The sequence below is a fragment of the Leucoraja erinacea genome, chromosome 18 (assembly GCF_028641065.1).
Source record: "Leucoraja erinacea ecotype New England chromosome 18, Leri_hhj_1, whole genome shotgun sequence".
Classification (NCBI taxonomy): domain Eukaryota; kingdom Metazoa; phylum Chordata; class Chondrichthyes; order Rajiformes; family Rajidae; genus Leucoraja; species Leucoraja erinaceus.
Window position 1 is genome coordinate 17289672 of NC_073394.1, and position 13936 is coordinate 17303607.

General features: G+C 40.7%; 1 protein-coding gene across 4 annotated transcripts in view; it reads right to left on the reverse strand.

The window, feature by feature from the left end:
• Nucleotides 1–8797: 8797 nt before the first annotated feature.
• The window catches only part of LOC129705702 (serine/threonine-protein kinase BRSK2), a 702405-nt gene continuing 697266 nt past the window's right edge, over nucleotides 8798–13936 (reverse strand). For 2 of the 4 annotated variants that reach the window (XM_055649416.1, XM_055649414.1), the window contains one exon: nucleotides 8798–10407. In XM_055649416.1, coding sequence (XP_055505391.1) covers nucleotides 10385–10407 — 23 coding nt within the window. In that variant the 3' untranslated portion in view covers nucleotides 8798–10384. Of the gene's footprint in view, nucleotides 10837–13936 lie in introns of all 4 variants that reach the window. The other 2 variants (XM_055649422.1, XM_055649421.1) reach the window with 2 other exon arrangements.

Consider the following 13936-nt stretch of genomic DNA (forward strand, 5'->3'; position numbering starts at 1 on the left):
GCAGCACATTTGGAAAGTGGTGAAATCATTGGAAAAAGTCAGCATGGATTTACGAAAGGTAAATCATGTCTGACGAATCATATAGAATTTTTCGAGGATGTAACTAGTAGCGTGGATAGAGGAGAACCAGTGGATGTGGTGTATCTGGACTTCCAGAAGGCTTTCGACAAGGTCCCACATAAGAGATTAGTATACAAACTTAAAGCACAAGGCATTGGAGGTTCAGTATTGATGTGGATAGAGAACTGGCTGGCAAACAGGAAGCAAAGAGTAGGAGTAAACGGGTCCTTTTCACAATGGCAGGCAGTGACTAGTGGGGTACCCCAAGGCTCAGTACTGGGACCCCAGCTATTTACAATATATATTAATGATCTGGATGAGGGAATTGAAGGCAATATCTCCAAGTTTGCGGATGACACTAAGCTGGGGGGCAGTGTTAGCTGTGAGGAGGATGCTAGGAGACTGCAAGGTGACTTGGATAGGCTGGGTGAGTGGGCAAATGTTTGGCAGATGCAGTATAATGTGGCTAAATGTGAGGTTATCCATTTAAATGTGGCAAAAACGGGAAAGCAGACTGTAGGAAAGCAGATATTATCTAAATGGTGGCCGATTGGGAAAGGGGGAGATGCAGCGAGACCTGGGTGTCATGGTACACCAGTCATGAAGGTAGGCATGCAGGTGCAGCAGGCAGTAAAGAAAGCCTGGTATGTTAGCTTTCATTTAAAAGGATTTGAGTATAGGAGCAGGGAGGTTCTACTGCAGTTGTACAGGGTCTTGGTGAGACCACACCTGGAGTATTGCTCATTTTGGTCTCCAAATCTGAGGAAGGACACTATTGCCATAGAGGGAGTGCAGAGAAGGTTCACCAGACTGATTCCTGGGATGTCAGGACTGTCTTATGAAGAAAAGACTGATAGACTTGGTTTATACTCTCTAGAATTTAGAAGATTGAGAGGGGATCTTATAGAAACTTACAAAATTCTTAAGGGGTTGGACAGGCTAGATGCAGGAAGATTGTTCCCGATGTTGGGAAGTCCAGGACAAGGGGTCACAGCTTAAGGATAAGGGGGAAATCCTTTAAAACTGAGATGAGAAGAACTTTTTTCACACAGAAAGTGGTGAATCTCTGGAACTCTCTGCCACAGAGGGTAGTCAAGGCTATATATTGGCTATATTTAAGAGGGAGTTAGATGTGGCCCTGTGGCTAAGGGGATCAGGGGGTATGGGAAAGGCAGGTACGGGATACTGAGTTGGATGATCAGCCATGATCATATTGAATGGCTGTGCAGGCTCGAAGGGCCGAATGGCCTACTCCTGCACCTAATTTCTATGTTTCTATGATATATGAAATAAAACCTGAACACATGACAGTTTATATCATAAATGCAAATGCCCAAAATTCTCAACTTAAATGCAAGAAATATTGGAAATGGAGTGACTCGTACGAGAAGTGTGAGGGCAGTGATATCACATATTTTAAAAAATCATCATCTATTTTGCCAGTAGCTTTTTGTTTCATTTCATTTCCCAATTTAGTTGTACTGCCAGGATTTGATAACATCACAGTTTAACAGATAATCAGAAGCTTCATCTGGTACCTTGGTGTAAAGCAAGGTGTCAGAAATAATTACATTGGTAGAAAGGGAAAGGATGAAGAAATAAAACATTTTTCCAAAACTAACTTAAGATAAGAGATACAAAGTGCTTGACATTTCCTCTGCAGTGAAAATATGAATTACAGAAATGTCTCGTTCATCTAATATTTATTCAATCGGCTAAAATATTCTAAGGATATTAATTGATTTCATGTAGAATTGCAGTGTAAACCATTGTGGTTTAAAGCGTAAGGAGATAGCATACACAGGCAAACCCTGCATTATGGCCGTTCAGGTAACAGTAGAGAATTCACAAATCACTACGAAACAATTTGGAATATGGAATAAAAATTCACTGTTATGTGAATTTATATGTGAATTATATATGTGAAAAAAAATTGCATTACAGTTCGTTCTCAAGGAATGCACCCCCTGGCCGCTCCCGTAATGCAAGAGCCGCCTATTTATTTCAAGGTTTATTCATACAATATTAGTATGTGATATACAGTCATACTTTTTTGAATAATTTTCATGAAACCAGCATACTCGTGCACCACCCCCCAACCCATTCCCCATGGATGCCTATGGCTGAAAATATATTATTAAATAAAAAATGTTAAATATTTATTATATGAGAACATGATACACTTAGTTCTCACAAAAGACTGATGCTTTCATATCTGTATAATCGCACCTATCTAGCTATCTTTAACCACAACAGCAAGTCCTCAACCTGATGCACATCAGGGATGTCGAATAAAAGCACTATCCGTTAAATGATTTTTATTTCAATCATGTACCAGATTCCTTGGAAAGAAAATTCCTTGGACAACTCAAGTGATGTGAATGGTAGAGCTCTGGGAAGTGTGGTAGAGCAGAGGGATCAGGGAGTGTAGGTACACAGTTCCTTGAAGGTGGCATTACAGGTAGATAGGGTGGTCAAAAAAGCTTTTGGCACATTGGTCTTCGTCAGTCAGAGTATTGAGTATAGAGGTTTGGAAGTCATGTGGCAGTTATGTAAGATGTTGGTGAGGCAGCATTTAGAGTATTATGTTCAGCTCTGGGCACCTTATTACAGGAAAGATGTTGTCAAGTTGGAAAGGCTACAGAGAAGATTTACGAGGATGTTGCCAGGACTCAAGGGTCTGAGCTATAGGGAAAGATTGAGTAGGCTGGGACTCTATTCCTGTGAGCGTAGGAGGATGAAGGGTGATCTTATAAAGTCATGAGAGGAGTAGATCGGGTAGATGCACATAGTCTCTTGCCCAGAGTAGGGGAATCGCGAGCCAGAGGACATAGGTTTAAGGTGAAGGTAGAAAGATTTAATAGGAATCTGAGAGGTAACTTTTTCACATATGGAACGAGCAGCCAGGAGGGTAGTTGAGGCTGGGACTATTGCAACGTTTAAGAAACAATTAGACAGGTACATGGATAGGAGAGGTTTAGAGAGATATGGGCCAAATGCAGGCAGGTGGGACCAGTGTGGATGGGACATGTTGGGCGGCGTGGGCAAGTTGGGCCAAAGGGCCTGTTTCCACAATGTATGTCCACTCTATGACTCACATAATCAAGACATCCATGATCCCAAGAGATTGCCCAAGAAGAATTTCAGGAAACTAAATGACAACTGCAAGATAAATAAGAAAGTATAAGCCAACAGTCTCTTCATTTTCCTTGCAGTAACCTGGCTAAAAGTATCAAATTGGTGATATGACTCACGCCAACATAAATGCCACCTCTTCATATTTGTACCATTAGATTTCAACAATTCTGCAATATTTATAATTCTTTCAGAGGATCTGCGTTTAGAATCATCAAATTACACAAAAGCAATGACATTTCAGGACTAGATACCGACTCAGGTACCGCGTTCACAAGGAGCCAATAACGAGAAACATACAGGTCATATGGTCTACAGGGGAACGCCTAGCACCAAGAGTTTTATTTCACTGCCACATATATTCACAACAAAGACAATTACAGAAGCACACCACATCATGTAAAACTGTTGGGGAGGGCTGGTGGATATAAACTAATACAAAGAAACATAGAAGAAACCTACTAATACTCTTTCACAATTTTATTTTTTCAATTAAAAGAAATGATGGATGCATCTTACATTTTGTTTTATTAGTGCGCTCCATGTCGTAAAAGTGCTGAGATAAAAACATTCTTATAACCTCGTCATTACTGTGACAATGTTCTTAAATCTACTTGGAATGTGGAGCAAAGCTGAACTGAACAATGAGACAGGACACTTGGCGCTCCTGCACAGTGCCAATGCTAATTCTTCATAAATCCCAGCTGCAAGCTCAGGGCCTTTGCTTACCTGGAAACTCAATGGCAGAACAGTATCCTTCAGCACTATGATGTTCAAAAAACAAATCTGAAAAAATTGGGTTGACTGCACAGGAACGCTGGACCTGGTTGGCTTTTAAGCAGCAGTTGGCTTTCCAAATTAGGACATGGATTTAAATACAATTAATTACATTTATTAGGAATTCCATTGTCCTTTTAAACTGCCCAAGTCTATTTTTTTTAATAGAAAACAGTAATTTAAACACTCTGATTAAACATAGCTTAAACTGTGAAAGTAAAGTGAGAAAGAGCAACAGAATAAAAATAATTCAATACAGATCACATTAGCAATAAGTATATCGATAAATGGAATAGAGGAGAAACACAAGGTGTTGTGGATGTTGGACAGGCAATGGAAACCCACAGCCCGCAGTTTCTGTGCATGTAGGAATCTCAGGATGTTTCACACACTCTGAGGGATCAGATACAGGGTATCTGCAGCTGATGGATCTCCAAGAATGAGGAGCAGCTGGAGACACTGCACTGAGAAGACAGGATTTCCAAGATCATATATTCCAAGGGGTGGGCATCCTGCAGCAGGAAGACATCAAGTCAACAACGAGGTGACATGCGACACTGCATAATCATACTCCAAACATTTCTGCAACAGTCAACCTGAGTCGCTCAAGATGTATTTTCTCCTCGAGGCCAAAGGTCATCACAGAGAGGGAGGAGATAATTCAATAGAGGTATGGGAGTGAACTGGAAAAAAACCTTGGTCCCAGCAACATTGGCAGGACAGGGATTGAGGTCCTCCAGTAAGATTTCTAGGAGGTGGGAAATACTTTGAAATGTACCACCTCAGATACTATGAAACGTGTATGATACTTCACAGGAATAAAATTTTGAATCCCCATGATGGCTGGGAAGTTAAATTTAAAGTAATGAAATTATTCTGTGTTTTTTTTTTAAGTCTGGCTTCCATGAAATTATCAGACTGCTGGAAAAGCCTAACTGGTCCACTGAACTTCAGAGGAGGAGATTGGATTAATCTCCACGAGAACGGGGGTAGATTTTCTCATGGGGCGGTTCATAAATATAGTTGGAAAGGATTTAAATTGGATTGGCACCTGCCATGGGGAAACAAAAACACAATGGTGGACAAAGGAGTCAGGGCAGCAACATCACTAGTGTAGGAAACTTTGGTTGGAAGTAATCTAAGTGAAAATGTGTGAAAAACAATGTCAGGTTTAGAATCCATATGTGTCAATGCACAGTGTGATGAATAGGATGGATGTGTAGCCATAATATAATCCCAATAACCAAAATGTGGCTAAAAAAAGTCAGGATTTGGCTCTGTAGCACAGCTAATAGATCGTTATGTCACACCTCCAGTCAAACAGATTTAGAAACATAGAAAATAGGTGCAGGAGTAGGCCATTCGACCCTTCGAGCCTGCACCGCCATTCAATATGATCATGGCTGATCATCCAACTCAGTATCCTGTACCTGCTTTCTCTCCATACCCCCTGATCCCCTTAGCCACATCTAACTCCCTCTTAAATATTGCCAATGAACTGGCCTCAACTACATTCTGTGGCAGAGAATTCCAGAGATTCACCACTCTCTGTGTAAACGTCTATGTACTTTTAATCCTGATCTCCAATAAAATCCTAACTAATAGTGCTGTGTGCATGTAGTTTGTACATTCTCCGTGTGACTGCTTGTGTTTCCTCCTGTGCTCTGGTTTCTCCAACATGACAAAAGCAAGTGGGTTGCAGATAGTAAGTAAAACAAGTGTCCTCACATTACTGGAGATGGTTCAAATGTAACCAAACAACGGGACAGAGACACATTTCCAGGGACATTTCAGGAATGTGGAAGAATGATGGATAGGTAGAAAGGAAGGAGTTATTGTTTGAACTTGTTCTGCGCATGAAGTGGTGTAATTGACCATATTTCAGTGGGGATTACTTGGGGAACCGCTAAGACTGTTTCATTATCAGGGGCAAGGACAATCTAAAGAAGAGGGTATTAATGGAAGAGCAACTTTAATGGCATGTTAAATGATTTGGCCAGGTTAAAGTCAAACTAAATTTGCAGGGACAGTTATAATAGAACAATGGGAGATACTTGAAGAGATATTACAAATACAGGTTAGGTACATTCCCACAAGGAGGAAAGTTGGGAAACTACAGCCAGGTGTCCAGAAGCCCCTGGATAACAAAAGAGATTGAGAATACAATGAAACAAATAAAAAGCATGTACGATTCATGCCATGTAAACAATTCAATTGAGAACTGCGTTGAGTACAAAAATCCTGAAGGGGAGATAATGAGGAAAGTAATATAGGTACGGAGAGAATGTAAGTGTAGGAAGTTCAAGTTTTGTATTGCATGAGAATAGTAAATATATAGTAAATATATGAAGTCCGTGGGGTCGAGCGGTAACCAAAAAAACAATCAATGTAAAGAGGCAGAGGTTGGGCTGGAATGCATGAATACTTTGTGTTGGTCTTCCCCAAGGAGGAGCTTCCTCACTTCAATCTGAGGCATTAGAGATCTCACTGTGATCTAAGTTCTCACTGTGGCCATAATATTCCACTCGAGGTAAAGCAGACTCAACTCACAATAGAGAGCATGACTTTGAGTTTGAACATAAAAGGTTTGTCTTACCATGAAGTACATCTCCCAATCTTCATTCCCTCTGGTCCAGAGAAATGGATGAGGAATAGATTTTAAATAATCCAATTTATACTGTTGGCAGAGTTATTATCCCATTATTCTAGAAGGCAATATTTACCATCAATGCCTGACAATAAATTGTGGATTTAAACCTGTCATCACATATGAGCTTACACAAAGCACAATCAGTCTGAGAATCAGAGGGCTTGGAGGGAGGAGTGGAATAGTGGTGTGATTTAAAACAGTGGAAACTATTGCTAAGAAACAACACTAAACACTCACAATTAAAGAAGCGAATTTGTAGTTACCTCAAAAACCTGACTGTGTCAGAATGAATTGTTAGCAAGTAAGGTGGAAAGGAAAATGGAAGATTTATGAAATTGAAATGTGCAGGCTGACAGGGTAAGGGATGGGAATCATGAAAGGAATAACCTTGAGCCTCATCATCCTCCAATTCACATTTATTTTAAAGGTAACCGTTGCACTTTATTGCTGGTGGACAACTTGATATTAAACTACTCACAACATACCAAGACTGAAGGTAAGTGGAGAACCTAGAACTGAGGGATAGTGTCAGCACATTTCCTGCTCATCTCGGTCCAAAGATATTTGGGAATTCATAAACCCAGTGGCCTGTAGATGTGAGAACATTAAAAGGTGAGATCAACAAAAATGTCAAAACGTAGGGCAATCAAGACATTTGACGATTTGATGGTAAAATACAGTTTGAAGGGCAGGATCAGCTATCATTGCACAGAGTGGACCACTGTTAAGGGGTTGGATGCTCTACCTCTGCTCATTTGGAAAGCTTGTGTTCTATGCATGTGGTTGTGATAAATATTCCACATTGAGAAGTGAACATTCTTGCATGCAACACAATGCAAACCCCTGTGGAGTTGTATTTAGTCACCTTCCCATTTTCTTTCTTCACAAAGGAAAACAAAGTTGGAAAAGAATGGGGCTGCCAAGAAATCTCCTTCCAGTCACCGCACTCTAGTTGAAATTTAACTGCGGAGTCCCTCAGTGAAAGTAAAACCTCCTGGAGATAAACTCACGTTGTTTGTCATAGTTCTGCTTAGCCAGCTTCTTGCGTGCATGAAGTAAATCTGAAAGCAGTTTTTATTGTGCAGCCCTGCAGCCAAATAGGACAAAAATGGTCGCACTGGAACCTTGAAGAGGAATTAAACTGTTGGATAAACAATAATACAAATAAACACATAATTTAAAAAAAATTATCATTTTCAAATAGCCTGAAAAAGTTATAAATCAGCAATAAATTCATTTATCTACTATACAACCGATCAACTGGACACAACCTGAGGCCATGCCCCAGACCTAATACTTGCCCGAGAGAGATCATGCAGCAGATTTCAGCTTTAATAAAGTATTTGATTTCATCTTCACAAAACGCTGGAGGAAGGCAGGGGTTGGGCAGTAACTGTGGAGGGAATGGGCAGATGACGTTCGGGCTGGGACCCTTCTTCAGATAGAGTGGGGGGGAGAAAGGAGGAAAAAAGAGGTAGGAAATGGGCAAAGTCTGGTAAGTGATAGGTGGATACAGGTGAAGGGGGTTGGATTGGCAGATGGGTGGAGTAAGTGACAAAGGCTGCAGGTAAAAAGGGCGACAAAAGGAGAGAAGAGAAGGAATTAAATGTAACGCCGGAGGGAGGGATATGGCTATTTGGTGAAAGTCGCCTAGTCTATGCTAGGTCTCGCCAAAGTAAAGGAGGCCACATTGGGATCACTGAATGCAGTAGTAGTTTGTGAATATGCAAGAGAACCTCTGTCTCAACTGGAAGGACTGCCGGGGTCCCTGGATGGAGGCGAGAGAGGAAGAGTAGTGATGGTTGTTACATCTTCTGCGGTAGCAAGGGGAAATTCCTGGGGAGGGGCAGGTTGGGTAGGGAGGGATGAGCAAACTAAGGAGTTGCGGAGGGAGGGGCCTCTATGAAATGCGGAAAGGGATGGGGATGGGAAGATGTGACTGGTGATGAGATCACGTTGAAGGTGGCGGAATGGTTTCCGTTTTTCTCCCCCGACTACAATCCGACTGTAGAAGGGTCTGGACCCAAAACACCACCTGTCCATTCCTTCCACAGATGCTGCCTGACCCACTGAGTTTCTCCAGCACTGAAGATTACAGCATTATGTCGTTACTTGTGTCTTGGTCTTGATTGCATTTTTAGTCCATCGTTGGCCCCTGTGGCAATTTTTCTGTTTGCTCATATCAATAAGATGTTCAGATATAATATGTTTGTGACACATGGTTGGATCAATGTAGTTGCTACTTGTTTTGTAGACGGCAAGTGATCCCGTTTTAATCCACAGAAAGCTGGAGTCCTGGACTTGAGAGAAGAATAAAGCAAGCCCGCCATCTGCTGGCCATCAGCAAAATATCAGCAGACAAAAGTAGTGGAATTGAATGAATTTATTGATCTTGCACTGAAGTTGCTCACAGTTATATTACAAGGGGGTGGGGGGTGGGTGGGTACATTTTGATAGTTGGTCTGTTAAATAAGTTTTTTTTTTCTCCAAAGTACAAAATAGGAAGGATATCAATATAAGTATTGCTTTATTTCTTCCCCTTCCTGCTTGTACTGTCCATGTTGTAGTCCAGCAGTTTTGCAGAGGTACAGTGTAAGGAAGCATTAATTAGTGTGGGCACAGAGGAGAGCAAGAAAGAGGACAGAGCATTATGGGAACAATTACAGCAACATCATGCAAAGAAAAAACCATGTCTGACATGCACACAGTTATACAAGATAAATTCAATAACAGTAACTTCCAGTGGTTCAAAGTCCATTGTTAATTTAATTATGTACAGGAACTGCTTCAATAATTTACCTGTGGTACACGCACACTGATATGAAACTAACAAATAGCAATATAAGTTAATCATTTCAGACACTACTGCTATTCTACATTTTTAAATTACTGTTTGCTTTTTAAACATATACTACAAGTTCCTTGAATTGGGACAGAATAAGTTAATATTGTTCACAGAGCTCTGATAAATTGGACAAAATATTTTTTTTTCCTTTAATACAGTAAGTGTTGCCTCTATAAGTCATTCACAATGAAAGACAACATTCATACACCGAGACGTTCTGTTGAATTACTGGGGTTCAATAAATAAGGTCAGAAAGGGGGAAAAATATATATAAAATGTCCACAATAAATGTAGCCTTTTACACTGGTGGGTGATCAAACCCCCATGATAGTAAACTAGCAACACTGTTCAGTTGAACATGGTGCCCTTGTGAAATGATGAAAATATATATATATTATATACACATATATATTACCTTGAAAATAAATAATACTGACAAACTTATAACTGGCAACACAGTGTTTGAATCTGTTTTTTTTCCTACAGCTAAACAAGGTGTCACAACGAGACAAACAGAAAATATACAGAGAGTAGGGTTGGTACAGTTGTTCGTGCTTTATTTGTTGCTGCTATGTTGTCTGACTCTCCGATCTCTTACCAATCAGCAGCAGTCTCACCAAAGTCCTGCTTCAACAAAGAAAAAAGTCCACTGTAGCTGCCGGAGCTCATATTAATAAATGCAGTGCTGTTTAGTTCATCCCCTCCCTCCCGCCCCCATATCCCCTCTCTGGTGGACATACTGCTGCTGAAGGGTGTCAAGTCTCTCCCAGGAATTCCGTTCCTTTTCCTGGGATGCAGCAGCTCCGGTTTGGTCAAGTGTTAAGCGTCAAAAGGGCGCCAAGTTCCCACATGCACCAAGATATCAGCTGCCTCTCCTTCGACAAATGTCCGCAGCCATAGGATTCACCAGAGGAGAGTTAACAAGTTTTCTGGACAATTCCTGGCAGTAGAGTGGAAATAAATCAGGTCATCATAAAAGGAGAGCAGCAAAAACAGGGAAACAAATGTTGTAGAGGGGCTTGCACGTGCTAATCCTCAGTTACATACAATCATTCCACCATACACAATCTGTCTATGGACATTGTACCAAAATAGTCTGGTATTTACATCCTTTTAGAACATGGGACTAATTCTAAATGGATTTAAGGTTGTTCCTGTGTCCCAATATTTGGCACCATCTTTGCCTTCTCTTTCCCAGCTGGAAATTTAGAGTCTCCTCTAGAACCAGAGTCAACAGAATCAGAATCATTCCGCTTGCTGTTTGTGCCATGTTTGGTTGGCGTAGCTGGCGGATGAGCTACTTGCCCATTGTTCTTCTCGTCTGAAAAAAGTTGTTTAATTACGTCAAAGAAGTTACTCAAGGGGCTGCCTGGGTACACAAACAGAAAGAAAGAAAGAACAAACAAACAGATGAACAATGGGTCACGAGAGAAGTGAAATGAGATCCATAGCCACAATGTGCCTGAAATAAAAAGCAAGTCCCCGCTAAGCCCTTGAAATCACAACTATTTTGCTCAGTTGGCTGGTTGTTTGGAATCCACAAAGTCCAATGCTTCACATAGCTTTATAGATATGATTTTTACAGTGGCTTTGGAGTCTCAGTTTTTCAACTTGAATGGAATTAGTTGACGGAAAGAATGGAAGAGAGTACTGAAGATGCTGGAAGAGCATTGGAAGAAAGGATGTTGCTGAAAAGCCTCTAATTCCTTCTGAGGACTCAGCTACCAGACCTGACGTAGTACTGACTTCAATACAGAGGCTCAACTCTCTTACATCTTTCTAAATTGTGACCTTCTTACCAATCCTGGAGATGGAGGGAGGGAAAGAATAGGAAATGTAACCCTCTGCTGATCAGGGCTTTTCTGAATAGTAGATAATTCATCAGGAAGCACAATATTTTACAGTATCTGGAGCTACATTACTAAACATGACTGATGTCAAAGAAGTCCATGCAATTTTGCGTATTATAGAAGAACTGGATACATTTAGTGTGTTTACCGTCTCATTGCCACAATTAATGACTGAAATATTTGTATGCTTTCTGGATGGAGACTGTTTCCTAAACTAGTTACCATAGTACATTATCATCCCAACCGCTGACCCACTACTTAAAATAAACCATTTTAATTTATATTCCGTATGACCAAGTTTATGACTTAATAAAACCATTAATTTATTTGTAACTGCACAGTAATTTCCACCATGGCCCCAATTTAACTTTTATTTCTTCAAGGTCAAGGTGCTGAATATGTTTCCTAATGTGGAACTGAATTTCATGGAGCAATGGCCCATTGATCACTAATTATTCTTGGCCTATGGATACTGAGGTTCCAGCTCATTGCTGTAAAGTAGGCATAGAATAACATTTGGGAACCACTGCTCATAATCACTCCCTAACATCGCTCCACTCCAGTCCACCACAGCAATGTATCCTGCTAACATTCTCTGTCTACATTCACACAAAGAAAATTATTATTTGGGCAAGATAACAGAGGCTCAATGTTGTCTCGAACCAAGGAATATGTTTGAAGAGGAGGAGAGGAAAGAAACCAGATCAACCGCTACTTGTTGTTTAAATATATAGAATTATCATTAATTACAAACCATGTAATGAAAGATTCTCTCATTAGAGCTTCTTTAATTACATGGCTTGTAATTGATTTTTTTCGTAAGTGGTGTAATGCCATCACTGTTCAAAAGACTTGTCTTCTAGCTTTGTATTTCTATTTGACATGGCCTTCCACAACATGCTGCCGATTCATTAAATAGGTTGCATCTTCCAGCTCAGGGGGATGGAGGTTCAAATGCAAAGGAAGTAGGACTGAATGAAATGTTCATAAACTAAACCATTACCCATAATCTTCCCCGAACATTGCTCCACTATCACCACAACAAAGTATCCTGCCAACATTCCCCGTCTACAAAGCTGAATGGTAAAACTGCTTGAATGCCACAGAGGAGTCTGCAGATGTTGGAATCTTGAGCAAAAAAGCAAAGGAACGCAATGGGTCAGGCAGCATCTGTAGAGGGTATAGACAGGCGACGTTCCAGGTCAAAATCCTTCTCCTCTGATGCTGCTTGACCCTCCGAGTTCCTCCAGCAGTTTATTTTTTGATCATTAATGATGTAATGTGATAACAAAATGTTGCTGTCTTTTTGTTTTAGAGAGATACATTATGGAAACAGGCATTTTGGTTTACCGAGTCCACGCTGACCAACGATCACCCGTACGCTATCCTACACACCAGGGGTAATTTACAGAAGCCAAATTAACCTACATATCTACACATCTTTGGAATGTGGGAGGAAACCTGAGCACCCGGAGGAAACCCACATGGTCCCAGGCAGAACGTACAAACTCCATACAGACAGCACCCGAGGTCAGGATCAAACCCGGGTCTCTTGCGCTGTAGGGTAGCAACTCTACTGCTGGGTCACTGTGCTACCCCAGTCTTCTGAAACACAGAAGATTATATTTTTCACTAAAAAAGCCATTTAATACTTTTATAATTCAGGCATTACAATTTGTGCTCTAGAGATTATTTTTTTTCTCTGAACAAAGCCAGGGCTTGTTTAGGATTATTGTGTGATCAAATCACAATTGATTCCGATTCCTTTAGCTGATTGATATAAAGTTTGCACCACATACCATTAAACAAGTCCCAATCAGAGCAATGAAGAGATGAGCAGAATTGGACACCCTGTACCAATTGTTACATTGTACCAAGGTTAAAGAAGCCCTACACTGAAATGTATATCTCCCAGTGCAGAGCCTTGCAACTCAAAAAGGTGAATGGCCAGCAGACCAGAGCACCTTAGACTATGACAATAGACCTCAGGCAGGCCAATGAGTGGAAGATTATCCAAGTATAAAGTGATGGTTGGGTTACAGATGTGAGGCAAGGTTAGTGATGGAATTATAGCCCTAATTAAAGGTTGACAATAAGACTACAGACCCAAAATATGTTATGGAGAGGATTAATACACCTTACGCAGGTTAAAGAATTATACACTGACACTGAAGCTCACGTTCCACAGCAGGAGGTTTTTTTCCAGCAGCAGAGCCTCATTATATTGACCCTTGAAACTCTGTTACCATTCAATTATTCATTACCCATCGGCCTGTATGCAGCTCCAACTGCCACCGCAGTTCCCCAGTGGGGTCAGGTTTATATTTGTGAAGTACTTAAATCTAGATTATATTTACCAATTATAGTATCATTTTGAAAAATCAAAAAACAATCTCAGATTCAGGCTGGTGGATCCACAGCTGAGGTCCTTAAGCTATCTCACACAGATCAACCTGTAATAAGTAATTTCATCCCAATTCCATCCCAATTTCACAGTAAATTTTGCTCCGCAGGTGAACATGTTGCAAGGCTCTCGGCAACCACCCCAGAGAGTGATCTCGGGAGCTAAATGAAAGATCAGCACTTTCACTTCCCACTATTCACAAGGTTCTCTCTCAG